Consider the following 14,356-nt stretch of genomic DNA (forward strand, 5'->3'; position numbering starts at 1 on the left):
TCCTTTTTTTTTTAAACAATAATTAATACTGAATGCACAAAGGGCTTCTCAGTACAAGGATGAAACAATCTGATGTCTTTGTTCTAAATAAACAAAAACAAAATGAATGGTGGATAATTATCCCTGTCACTGACTCTCACATTACCTGTAGATCAAGCCAGAAAAACTCCTTTTCATTTGAGTTATTTGACAAGAAAAAAGAGAGCGATCAACAAAACTAAGAATACAACAGCCCACAGTCCTTTGGTCAACCTCAGGCTTCTTCATCACTGACTGGAGCCAACTTGTCTCGCTCCAGCCAGTAGATGTAGAGATCCAGGTTATAAATCCTGGACTGAAAGCAACTTTAAGGCAGTTTAAATTGGCTTCTCCACAGCACGTCACCAGGGATTTAAGGCCGACTCTGCCTCAGTCGGCCTCACACAAACTCACAAGACAATATTACAGCCTTGCAGTGTAAAAGGATGAGGTGCAACACTGAGACAATCAGTGAATAACGCACATTATTACATTGCATAACCACACAAAGTTGTATATTGTATTTTCAAAACTACCAATAGCATGTGATAGACGGATCAATTAGTCGATGTATCAGTTAGTGAGCTGCCATATACAGTACTGTGCAAAAGTCTAGATTTGTTGTTTTAGCAATGCTATAATGGCCATACAGTATATTTTTTCTCAGTCACTTTATTAGAACACATTCAGAAGATATGCACGGCCCTGGCTCTCAAACCTGTGTTTGTCCTAAGAAATGCTAGAGCATTACATACTGTACATGCATTACACTCATTGACAGCTTGCTAATCTAAGCTCACCAACTTTCAGTCACATCATTACAACTCAAAATGTTGAATGATCACAGAATTTGACAAAAATAAAAACAACAATGCTCGTGGTGCCTTGAGGCTTTTGAAATTATCCATTTTTAGAGAAGATAATTGACATTCAACAAGGGTCTCTAGGCTAAGATGAGTCAGGGACACAGCATTTAACTGCATGTCTCGATCACTGCCTTAAACCCTCAAACACACCCAGTTAAACAATATTTACAACTTTTGACAATCAATTAATCATGGGATTCAATTATTGAGCAAAACATTTTATTCTCGTTTCCAGTTCCAGTGGTTACATTCTGACTAATTTAACAACTATTGGGTGACAAAACAAACCAGAGACCTGAACCACAAAGGCTAAAAGGAAAAAAAGCTATCATTTTTAAATCAAAATGACCATTTAAACATTAGTTGCTGGCCTAATCTGGAGAAAAGCATTTACAACTGTTATGTTGGATATGGGAGTCTTGCTAAACGGGGGTTACTTCAATATTGTTTCAATAACAATATTAATCCATTTTCTACTGCTTTATTCTCCACAGGAGGATCGCGGGGGGTGATGTGCCAATCTCAACGGACATAGGGCGAAAGGCGGGGTCACACCCTGGACAGTTCGCTAGTCCATCGCAGGGACACATATAGAGACAAACAAACATTCAACCATTCACTCTCACACCTACGGGCAGAGTGTCCAATTTACCTAATCCCCATATTGCATTTGGACTGTGGAAGCCAGAGAAAACCCATGCACACACGGGGAGAACATGCAAACTCCATGCAGAAAGGCCCATGTTCCAACTGGGGCTCGAACCTTGTCTTCATGCTGCAAAAGCACCATCTCTGTTTCACCACTACACCAACCGTGTGGCCCATTTAACAATGTGATAAATGTAATTCTTTGCATCCAAGTACTGTTCTGTATGTTCCTAAACCCAATCAATTATACACACACACACACACCAAGGTAAAACCCAACTAGTCAATTATCTGGCTTTAACTCAAGACTAACTCTATTTGTGCAACGCGTCATCTTTACTGATGTAATCTTGATCAAAAAAAATTCAAAGAGCATCTTATAATTTATACATTTGAATTACGGCATGCAGAATAAGCAGAACAACCACTGACTGATTACGATATTGGAGAATCAGAGGTCAATCAGGCCACAGAGGTGAAGGCTGCTGCTGAGGATGTGATAATACTGGCAGTGCAACAATTAATTTTTCACGTCAAAAGCAGACGTGAGTCACTGTCGACCCTTTGCAGTGTTCCTCACAGTAGCATGTGGTTAATCTCTGACTTGTGCTTGAAGCAGGTTTTATGTGCTCTCTCCGGAGAGTGTAAACACGGCGCCGCAGTGCTAAGCAACCTTTAATGTTGATCCAGCACACAGAAAATACTGATACGAGTATCGACAACCTCGTCAAGTAACTTTTGTGATGTGATCAGATGCTGCCATAGCAGAAGTGAACACACATTAAAAAGGGAGGATTAAAAAGTGCCATTGATCTCTATAATCGTTTCTGCCGGCATTGAAATTAACAGGCAATTCATTTAACAAGCAATATCTCAGCTAAGGTTCAGATAGAGAGGAAAAAAAGATGCAATTTCTGTGACAAAATAATTTAATTTCAGTGCTAATCTAATCTATTTAAAAAGATTGACCTTAAGATCAACAACAAATTGATTAAGTGTGTCATTTACTGATGTGGGAGATGTAAACATGGTCATCAGTATGATAATTAGAATGAGAATTGAGGGAGACATGCTGAAAGATAGCTGTGGGTCACAAAAGCATGGGATAGAGGAGAGGATCATTTGTTCTCTTACCTGAGAGGCAGATGAAGGCAATGTAGTCTCCTTGAAGAAAGGGAATCTTCTTCTTGGTCCTCCGCTTCACCTGCACAGCAGCAAGCATCTTCTCATCATGTGGTATGAAGACCTCCTTGCTTATGGCTGACTTGGCACTCATCTTTGAAGTAAGTGGGAGTGAACCGGTGGCAAAGAGTTCAAGGTGGCAGGACAAGATCCACGCTACACTGAAGAGGAGAGAGAAACGTGCAAATTAAATTCAGCAGAAACAGAACAGCTGACTTTCCAACAGTTCCATAAATGACATACTAAAACAAACTGTTTTGCTTACTTCTACGGCTATCTAATAGGTCCAAGTTTAATGTTTCACTGTCAAGAGAACAAACTAAAAAGAAAAATTGTATTTGATTTGATTGTCAAAACAAATAAAACTGTTTCATATCAAAACAATGATATCTGTGTACCTTCACCGACAGGATCTGGCATGCATACTTCACATTACTGTAACTCCTAGACCGTTTGCGATATCTAGAAAATTCCAAAACTTGTATCATTTTCCTGGATGGCTACCAAAGACCGTCCAATCACAGATGGGATTCACCAGCGCCTCACATGTTTGTGACGTCAGCTCTTCAGTACCGTAATTCCTAAATGGTTCCTAACTGCCAGATATTGAAATAGAAAGTTATCTTGGAACTCACTCACTGAACATTTTTTGACAATTCTACAGCCATGAAAACAAAATAAATCAATAAAAACAAACTACAAACAACTAAATCTACGAGAATATTGTTAAATTTAGATGACTAACACTACATTGTATTTTAAACATTAGATCTTGTGATGATTCAGGTGTCACCGCCCCCGGTTTATGCAGTGCTGGAAGTATACAGTCCATCCTAATATAAAGGAAAGGTCAGACAACATGGCTCAGATAAGATCTGTGTTTTCACAACCTATGTCATATTATTCAAAGTAGATCTCTCTCACAGCCATTCTAGAGCACTACGTGTCCCACTGGTCACTGAGCATGTAATAACAGAGAGTGAGGGGCTGCATCATTCGGTGTCTCCAGTCTCCGTGCTCCATCCCTCTAAATGGTTTCCCAATGTTCTTCTTGGAAGCACGGCCACTTGCAGCAATGTAATGACTTCAACAGACACTGTTCAGAGAACTATTAGGTCTCAAAACCACATACCACCCTGACTAGTCAGTCTGGCTGTCATTTTTCACCAGTGGATGAATTACTCTACTGCAAATCAGACAGCAAAACAATGTCTTCATCAAAATGGCTTGATAATAAACAACAGTGTGCAATAAAAAAAAAGTTGTTTTCCATCAGGGCAGCAGGGTTTAAAAATGTGAGGTCAAAGTGCCACTACATGATACAGACTGTATTAAACCCTCCGACAGTCACACGCCTAGTAAAATGAAATATTCTGAATACATACATAAGTTTATCATCAACATCTGAAGCTTACTGCAACCCTTTATTTAAATTTCCTTTCTATCAATCTCCCTTCCTGTCTGCTCCTTCAGCAATGAAATACTTTACTGTAAACAGAACCACAGGCCAAGAGTAATTAGAAAGGCAAATAAATATGTCTCTTTGGAATTTAAAAGATGTCCGATATCTCACGAGCAAACAGACCTAAACTTTCCAATCCAAATATGACACCACTGATCGCAAGTGCAGAGTTGTTTTGCACTCAGACATGAGCGTATTATACTGAGCTCTGATTGAAAGATGACTGGAAGATCTGCTCTGTGTCAGTTCAACCCTAAAGAGCACAAACTATGTAACTATCAAACTATGTAACTCAGCATTCACATGTTGACCAGGGACGATCGTTTATCTGAGCTTCTACACACTTTGAAGTCAAAAGGAATAAAACAGGTTTCCCATGTTGACAGGCAAGAAAACTGTACAAAGATGTATATTCAGACTCCTATATATACACAAAGGAACTTCCTCAAATAAACTAAAATCACCCTCTGGTAATGTTGTGTATCCGTCGCTTCTCACTATACTCAATCTCACAATGAAAAATCTAAACTAACTGTAGAAATGTCACAGGTTCTTGTTGCTCTGAGCAGAGTTCCTCTCTGTGGAAGCCGCACTCCGTGGCATCACTCTCTCCCACCATTCCCCAGCTGCTCACATCTCCCTGCAAGCTGTCACCAGGCAAAGGGGAGCGCATCCCCCCCCCTCAGGTGGCCCACTGAAGCACGGTACAATAAAGTGGTTGGGGGAAGCAAGAAGACAACAAAAATGAGGAAGTCAAGAGACACGGTAGCCTCCAGGCACTGAAAGCGAGCCGGCTACAATGCACAGCTTATGGCTTGACTTTGAGCAGTCTTATGCAAGACTATATAAGGCTGAGCAGTCATACTGGTAGGAGCTGAGGAAAGTGGCCAACATATATTTTCCAGCTGCTTATCATCCCATTAGTAAGCAGTGCTCCTTTCAAAAAACACTTCATTAAATATGACTGTGTGCCACGCAGTCAAAGGAGTGAGCATTGTTCACTCCTTTACTTCCCTGTTGCCCCAATATGTTTGTGTGAAACCTGTTCACTCTGTGATCATGGCTCTCTGGAGAGCTAATTGGAGTGGGGGTCTCCGAGTCAGCTGCACAGCCACTACTTAAACATCAGCATTCAGCACAATCCTGCTCTCCAGCCAGTGTTCACAGACCCATGGGAAAATGGAACAGGAGCAGAAGCAGCAGGGGCAGTGGTGGGAAGGAATCCAACAGTGTCTTATGGTTAATTTCCTTTAGTCTGGTGTAAAAAAAAAAACTTGTCCCACAGCTGGCACAAGTTAGACAGCCATCTGAAGAAGAATTATTTATTTAGTCTACTGGCAAATGTTGTGATAATCATATAAGATATTAGAAATCGTCTAAATATATATTACTACATGTGTCACAATTTAGAGGACATGAGATATGGCACAAAACTGCAAATAACTCACACAAAGTGCAACTCAATTTGAATAAAATAAATTATAGGACCCAGGGGAAAAATTGCTTCATAGGAAGAAACGCATGACATCAGCATCTAGTGGTCATAAGCTGCTGCTCAGTCCTTTCACTTATTAATAGGGAAAAGTAAACCCAAAAATACTTGGGTATAGCTCACACTGAAGAAAGAGGTTGCATAAGGAATAACAGTTGAGGAAGGTCCTGTTCATTTGTAAACAGTACCAGATGTGCCTATTCGTTTATTTGAATATTTTAATGTCACATCATCAACAACATTCATTCTGATTGATGTGTCCCTGTTGGAAGTGTGGGAAGTTTAAAAAGGTGCATTGACTGGACACAAGTTTGGAAAACATTAACATGCAAATAATTCTCATAAAAATGCATCTGGTGTGCGAAGGCCTTAAAAGGACATATTAAAGTGTTTAGAAACCATATGTGCTTTCTTCTTAGTTCCAAGCCATTAGAGTATTAGAGAAGTATTTTCAGACAGAGAGTGTTTGGTACTCTTCACTGTCTTACTGGACTGATTCAAGATTTGGCATGAATTTCCCACTGTGGGTAGAATCAGGTGTGGCATATTGGAAGACGCCATATTTTTGTGCCTTATCTGTACTCCATGGATGAGAAATATAGCTTACCCACCTGAGGTTTTCTTTTTTTAGTCCCCAAGAGCTTGTTTACAGTCTCCTGTTCAACTGAAAATTTAAATTGGAAAGTCGCCTCTGTCTGCACAGCCAGAGACACAAACCTTAGCACAAACAAGGTAAAAACGAGTAAAAACGGTTAAAATCGGATAAATAACAAGCTTAAAAATAATCTATCGTTCATATTTTAGAGAAACGTTTACAGTTCAATGCATTTCCAGACACAAATGTGGTAAACTGACACATTAAGTGTCCTCCACTGGTGAGTCAACAAGCATTTGTGCCTGAATTATATTCCATCTACACAGAGCAGAGGAATAAAACAATGTGAGAGATATCACCTTGCAGTTAAAAGGTGTCAAGAAATTCTTGAATATAATCTTGCAAGAGACCCAATATCACACTCCTCTTGAAGAAACCCACCCTCCGTGTCTATTCCTCCGACTCATATTGACCAGCTGTGGAAACTTTCAAAGAAATAATTGCATCGGAAACTCTTCTCGTATGATATATTAACAACACTTCCCCTCAACAGCCTCGTCAAATTCCTGTAGTTTATGATGTTGACTCGCTGCTCTGTATGAGACCTTGACTTCACAGAAAAATACAACCTGCTACAGTGGACACATCTTTCTAAATTACAACTCCAGAGTCGTGCTGTAAAACACTGAGCAGTATCCAACATCACCACAAGCACAGAAGGCGAATTACCTCTTGTCGTGATTGAGAGATTCTGCTGTCATTTTTGTGAAGTTAATGTCATCCTGCAGAGTATTTTCATCATTTGTTAGTGCTGCATTTTTAGCCTGTAATGACAGGTCATCTCAAGGCATGAAAACTGTTGATAAAAGGTAAATACAGAGTATTAACGTCATACAACACATTCCAGTTTACACTATGAAGTCAGTGAACAGGAGCCAATTCTGTTGGCAGCGTTTCTACAATGTACCAGTCCAAAACTGCACTTGGGGAATCAAACAGCTCTCTCTCTCTCTCTGCTCTCCTTTCAGACTGGATTGTGAAACACTTAAGTCAAGGAGTTTTTCTTCTCAAATAACCTTTTAGAAATTGCTCAATGGTAGAAATAGATAAAATGTTCTCCGACAGTGTCAAAAACAGAAAAAGAACAACTGTAGGAAAAATTATTCAAGCCGCATAAGACTTCAGGCTGGATTTGGCCGTCCATCAAATCTTTCTATCAGAACGAACACAATGTGCCCGACAGTTAGAAAAGCTCATTAAAATTGAATTCTGCCACCTCAGACAGCCAGGAATTTTGAAATGTGTCCAACTCAAATCTGCTCAGCTGTTTAGTACAAAGGACGAGTAAAAACCACAACAGTAAACGATATCACCAGGTTTATTAGTTTTATATGTAACCTTTTAAGTTAGTTTTGAATTCCAGTATTGAACTGTTTTCTTCAACACTCAGATACAACAGGTACTAATGCTATATTTTGATTTTACTTTCTTTTTCCTTGTTTGTTGTTGAGACAGGAGGGAATCTGGACTCCTCAGATCAAAATGAAACTTCTCAGTTTTGCTTTCACAGTTTTTTCAGATCACGACTTGGGGAAATCCATCCCAGTATCCATAGCCATCTATTCTATGATACAGTAATAGGGACCTTTATTCCTGAGGCAACACAACAGATGTTTGTGTCAATACAGGACAGCCCATAAAACTAAGGGTGCTTGTGCATCAGTCATTTATCCTTTTAATGCAAGTTGCGTATTTTACAAAATTTAACTCAAACACATTTTACATTATATAGAGTGTAGTGTTGGGTGGTATACCTGTTATGATAGAATTATTCATATAGCACAAGAAATCGGAACATGGAGCAGCAAAATATTGTTCGAGAGGGGGACTCTTTTCACCGTTGCACCACACATGCTAAGGGCATAGCTGAAGGAGTAACTATGGTAGTAACTGCAGGATTGAGTACTTTAATATGTGTTTTCTTCTATGCAGTTACACACACGCCTCTCCCTGGCTGCTCTTGCATAAAAAATATCATTGCATACCATGAAATGGGTACATTGAGAAAGACCATGATATCAATTTTTGGTCATACAATACAGCATTAACAGACTGGGACAAAAATGCACAAAAGAATACATACTAAGCCTCTGCCTGAACAAAAATGAAAGGATATGGAAGGACTCATCCTTCTTCCTGAATTACTTAACTGCATGTGAAGATCATATAGAGCCAAGGAGGCATGGAGTAACAACAAATCAATGAATGACCCCAAATGAGCTCATTCCTTATCGCCCAGCACCTTATGGCAATAAAACATTGGGGAAAGGCTGAACAATGGTTGGAAAACAGTGGCGAGGCAAACACACAGCATTTACCAACAGATGCATCTGTCACAAACACTGCCATCATTAACAGTCACTCAATAATACACACTGCATGGAGTCTGCGTATGGATGAGTCCGTGAACATTTAAGAGCTAATTTGGTAGCACAATAACATTATAAAGGCAAAAACATGAGCTGCTTTGTGTCTAAATTTACACCACATAATAAAACTGTATGATGCAGTGATAACAACAACATTATAAGTGACTCAGATTCCCGCAAGGCTCCAAAAGCAAAAGTGTAATTTTGTTAGAAACACTGACAGGATGACTTTTACTTCCTCTTCTAATTTTATGATTCACTAAAGAAACACGGCTCTTTGTGTCTTTATGTCTAACCTTCAAGGGGATCTGTCGTCTCTGTAGAGACGGAACATGCAGTGTGTGTGTGTGTCATTAGACACTCAAGTATAGGGGGTGGGAGGCCTTAAAACTTGTTTTTTATTGAGTCCCAGAGCAAATTAGACCCTGAACATCTACATATCTAAATATAACTAAAAATATATATATTGTATATATATATATATATATATATATATATATATATATATATATATATATATATATATATATATATACAGTATGAATAAGCAATACATGAATGTAAGTGGGTCAGGTAACAGCACTGGGAAGAACAAGAGCAGAATGAGGAGCCTCACTGCTAATCTGAACCAAACGGGCTTCCAGATCCCAGCCTGTCACAGAGATACACCAGAGACACGTGGTAATTACTATTCACAAACACTCGCATTCATATACAACCAGTCTCGGCTCATCACTGCAACTCGGCAAAGCGCCAAGCAACCAAGCTTTGCATCTCGTGCTCTTTTTGACAATCTCTTCGCCCCTTAGGCTCATACTGTTCCTTTTCAGACACCTTTAAATAATAATAATATCAAAAATGTGCACTCTCGTGCAGCCTGAAAAACACACACTACCGGCTTATTTGCTTGCTTTTGTTTGCATACATGTGACCCCTCCCCCCTACATTATTTCAACAGCTTAACAGGTCAAATTCTAACACAGCACCAAATGTGCATTTTCATTTGACTTTGTCAGTGTCACACTGGGAGGAAAGCCACAGATTCCCTTAACATTTAAGATTGAACATTAAATCAGAGATATTGATTAAATCTGGAGGAGCATCAAGCATGACAGCCTTGAAACCCTCAGCAGCACATATATCAGACTTGTGACATCTACAGACACGATTTCAGACATTAAAGTCAGGACTTGGTGATGATGTAATTTGATCATGTGAAATAAATGGTTCCTCTTTTGGGGAACGTTATGATACAGGAGTGCAGCCTACTGTCATAACAGTCAACTGCTCTAGTTGGACAACACCCATATTCTCTGTGAACATCTGTACTCCCATGTTATGGTTGTAGTTCTGAGTACATGTTGGATGACGGACGTTATTTATCGATTTTATCGGTTTATTATTAAGATACTGTAGCTCCAAAAACACAGAGAGAGAGGCGCGGTTCACCTCCCCTACACGAACACGATAACAGTCATTTTTAAAAAACAATAATAATTCATAAACAATAATAATTCAATTTATTCAACTGTAAATAAACGTGTCTAGTGTGTAAAAACACTTCTTTATCAAGTTTTTCTCCTAAAGTCGAGCGGAAATATGGATAAAAGTGACGTATAGTTGAGTAATTTAAAAGCATCATTAGCACACGTGTGCGTTGTTAATTAACAGGTAATGAGATGCAGGTGCGCGAACACTTTTCACCGCAAAGGTTGTGATGGTGACGCACATTCTGAATCAATAACGCGCAAACAACTCTCCTCATGTGGACGTTAAACATGAATTCAACTTTTATATTGCCCCCACCACGCACTGTAAAGTGTTTTCTCCACAGAAACACAAGTACTGTCCTTTTACTCACCGACGTGTCTCTGTCTCAGTGGCGACGGTTCCCACGTGCAGACGTGGAGCGGATCCGTGGGTTAATTTGTCCAACAGCTGCTGTCACGGTCCACGCTCCTGGTCTCAGCAGTCCCGACTATAGTTCTCTGTCCTCCCGGACTCAACGGTAGCATTTCTTGTCCACTTCCACTTTCAGGGACAGTTGTGTTGGTGTGTGAGCCGCGGGAGGAGAGTTTGTTTTCGCTGCTGCTGCGGAGGCTGACTGTGTGTGTGTGTGTGTGAGAGAGAGAGAGCGCGCGCGCGTTTGTGTGTACGTGTGCGCGCGGATAGAAAACCAGCAGCAGGTTTCCCAGACAGACACACAAACACGCGTCCGCCAATCACGTTCAGTGTCACAGCTCCACGCAGGCTGCGCTCCACATCTGCAGCGTGCTGTGGGAGTCTCCTGCGAGGACAGAAGGGATAAAGTACCATGGAACGATTATTTTTGAATTTATGGTTTTTAAAGCAATAAAGTTCATATTATATTGTTTTAATACTTCAGTAGCAGCCCTGTTATGAGTTTACACCAATTAAATGTGACAAATAAAGGAGCAAATGTCCTAATAAATAAGTCACACTTGAAAGAACATAACTGTGAACAAACATAATAATAAGGAGCTACTTCTAATACTTTTTAGTGGTTTTCCAGTAGTTGTTAGTGGTTTCCAAAGTCTGGGTCGGGACCCAACAATGGGTCGCTGCTGAATTTTCCCAACATTTTAGTCAAGATTCACGTGTATATTCTAAAAAATTATTGTTTGCCATCTTTAAAAAGTGGGTCCCTGTATAGAAAGTTTGGGAAACAGGATTTTGTGTGTTTACCTCTCATTACCGTAACTCCTAGACTGGTGTGTGACATCTAGAAAATTCAAAAACTATGAACTGGTGATCTGTCCAGGGTGCAACTCCGCCTTTCGCCCCATGTCAGCTGAGATTGTGCGCGACCCTTATGTGGAGGATAGAGCGGTAGAGGACGGATGGATGGATGGATGGATGGATGGATACCGGAAAGCAAAGAAATAGAGCTTTGTGCCCATATACGTGTCATTACGGTAGAAACTCAGGACTTCTGCGGAACGACCGTCCAATCACAGACGAGATTCAGCAGCGCGTCACGCGTTTGTGATGTCGGCTTTTCAGCACTGTAATTGCTCAGTGGTTGAATAACTGGCAGATATGGAAAGTGAAAGTTATCTTGTAAAATAAATAAATAAATTAATTAATTAATAAAGGGGCAGAAGAACTCACTCGTTGAACATTTTTGGACTATTCCACAGCCATGAAATCAAACTTAATCCAAGCAGTCTGATTATCTTGATGGGTTAAGAAGTGTCAACAATAAAACTTTTAAACTGTTTAAACTTAAAGAATAACAGCTGCATAATCATATATGATTAGTAATAGGGAGATGAACTTATGTCCTTGTCTAATGTGAGTATGGTGATCGAGTAGGGGACACTAAAAAGAACGTCATTAAAGGACTGTGAGTGATTTTAATGCCACAATCAGGTCCAGGAAATTCAAGAGTAAACGCCGGGTCATCCATACATCAATCCGTCCTCTATTGCTTTGTCCTCCACATGAGGGACACACGCGGGGGGGGGGTGGCGGTGCTAGTTCCAGTCCCAGCTGACATAAGTCACCAGTCCATCACAAGACCACAGAGAGACAAACAACCGTCCACTCCCACACTGATACTTACAGTCAATTTAGAGTGTCCAATCTGAGTAAAGGGTCAGTTGAAAAATATATATATATAAAAAACACAAACAAAATGTAGATATGGGGTTGCTTTAAGACATTAGACATCTAGATTATACAGAGAAGAGTTAGAAATGATATGATATGTCTAAAGATCACCATATAAATGTTTTGAATGTCTTGTTTGGACAATGTTGGTATAATAACTTTCTGACGTGCGCCTTCAATAACTCAATCAGCAGTAAGCTGATGTGATATAAAGCAGTTAGACTTGTTTGGATCATCTGTCCGGGCAGGTCCACATGACTTGAAGAGGTTTGACTTCAGATCCTTACAATGACTCAAACCTAAAAGCATCTTACGATTATTGTCTTTTCACAATAAAACAAGTGAAACCAGGACATTTCCCCCAATGTTGCAATAAAAACAAAGTTGCTTAATGTGTCTCGATGACATTTTTAGAGAGGCCCCCTTCACCTGAATGCCCTTATATAACAACTCAAATACCTTTTGTTTCTAGAGCCATGCCAACTGAAATCTGTTCCCTGGGAATTCCCACACAGAAGGCAGCAGTGTGAAGTATGTGTGTGTGTGTGTGTGTGTGTGTGTGTGTGTGTGTGTGTCTCATGTTTTGCTTTGCTGACTGTAAGTCATCCAAATCCCCTACAGATCTTTAATTCCTCATAGGTCTGGCTCCTTCTTTTATAAGCCCCCGTCTTCATTGTTGGACGGACTTGGCCACTGGCTGCCTCGTCCTCGATGGTCCAGCTTTAATGTGCTTCTGGTTTCTTTTCTTTCTTTCTTTCTTTCCTTCTTTCTTTCTTTCTTTTTTGGTTTCTTTGCCTCTGGGTGTTTGCAGCTGATCGTACACATGCAAGGGAATTGGGAAGAGTTTAAGTCATCATTATTTGTCATGATAAGCAGGCGAGCAGTCGTGCTGCAGCAGATGTCCCAGGGTAAGTGATGGTATTAAATAAAGCACGATAAAAGGCAAAACAGATCCACAGCTGTGTGGTAATCGAAGATGAATGTTTCTAATTTCAAGCTTGTCTGGATTCACACGTGTGTGTGTGTGTGTGTGTGTGCTGCATTAATGTAAGTCCTGCTAAGGTGTCATTATGAGCTCAGAGGACACGTTGTATTAATGACACATGTCAGTGGATTTTTCACTCGTGAGTACAATATTTCGTCGTCATCTCGGGCTCCTTTGACTTGTGGGTCTCTAACGATTGCAGGCAGGAATGTCCAAATCCGACTTGGCAGTCGGCAGAACAATAATTAGATATGAATGTTCCTTACATCTCCAGCTCTTGGAGCTTCCTCGGGATCATATTACCGTTTGTCTGCTTTTGTGATTCCATACTCCAGCAAGCTGCTCAACCATCTGGTACAGCATGTGGAAATAGTTCATTTCGTGAATTTAAAGCAGAAAAAGTGTCTTCCGAGACAGTTTACCTTCACACAATCCACTTTGATTTACACGCTCCCCTCTGTTGCGTGTCCATTTGGATCTGAGGAGGGGATGTTTTGCAGATCTGGACGCGGGGGCCACTGGGACGGCAACGAGAGGCCGCCGGATAAAGTGCGATATACGTTCTCTCTGGACTGTGACATAACGACTGTATCTCTCTGCGCTCCCCTACACGAGCAAACACTTTCCCACTCATGAGTCACTTTTTCCAGGTGGGAGAGGGAGAGAGAGAAGAATGCCGAAGGGGGAAAAGTGATGCATGCGCTCACATGCAAACACAGAGACGCACACAAGCAGAGAGGGTTAAAAGGGCATGAGCTGTTTCCTGTTGCTGCATTTGGGATTTCAGAGGGTTGAGTTATAATATACTGGCCAGTCATTTTCACTGATGAAAGAGGCAAAACACTGAGGTCAAAGGTTTTTTTTCAAATGGCACTATCGGTCTCAGTAACAGTCTGCACAATGACAAGCAAACAAATCCGTCCAAAGCTTGACACTCAATCCAGTAGTGAGGTCGGGATTTGGATCCATGACACGCCACAGAGGCGGAAACATCCTCCAGGTTTTGCACATGTGGCTTGAAGTTTCCGAGATGTGTTATGGGATTG

At 40.5% G+C, this 14,356-nt stretch overlaps 1 protein-coding gene across 2 annotated transcripts in view; it reads right to left on the reverse strand.

The window, feature by feature from the left end:
- Nucleotides 1-10,893, reverse strand: part of stxbp6 (syntaxin binding protein 6 (amisyn)) — a 46,238-nt gene extending 35,345 nt beyond the window's left edge. Inside the window, exons 1-2 of one of the 2 annotated variants that reach the window (XM_058615768.1) lie at nucleotides 10,554-10,893; nucleotides 2,667-2,875 (exon numbers count right to left, since the gene is read on the reverse strand). In XM_058615768.1, coding sequence (XP_058471751.1) covers nucleotides 2,667-2,808 — 142 coding nt within the window. In that variant the 5' untranslated portion in view covers nucleotides 2,809-2,875; nucleotides 10,554-10,893. The remainder of the gene's footprint in view (nucleotides 1-2,666; nucleotides 2,876-10,553) is intronic. The other variant, XM_058615769.1, reaches the window with a different exon arrangement.
- Between the last annotated feature and the right edge of the window lie 3,463 nt (nucleotides 10,894-14,356).

Source organism: Solea solea, chromosome 18 (assembly GCF_958295425.1).
Source record: "Solea solea chromosome 18, fSolSol10.1, whole genome shotgun sequence".
NCBI classification, from domain to species: domain Eukaryota; kingdom Metazoa; phylum Chordata; class Actinopteri; order Pleuronectiformes; family Soleidae; genus Solea; species Solea solea.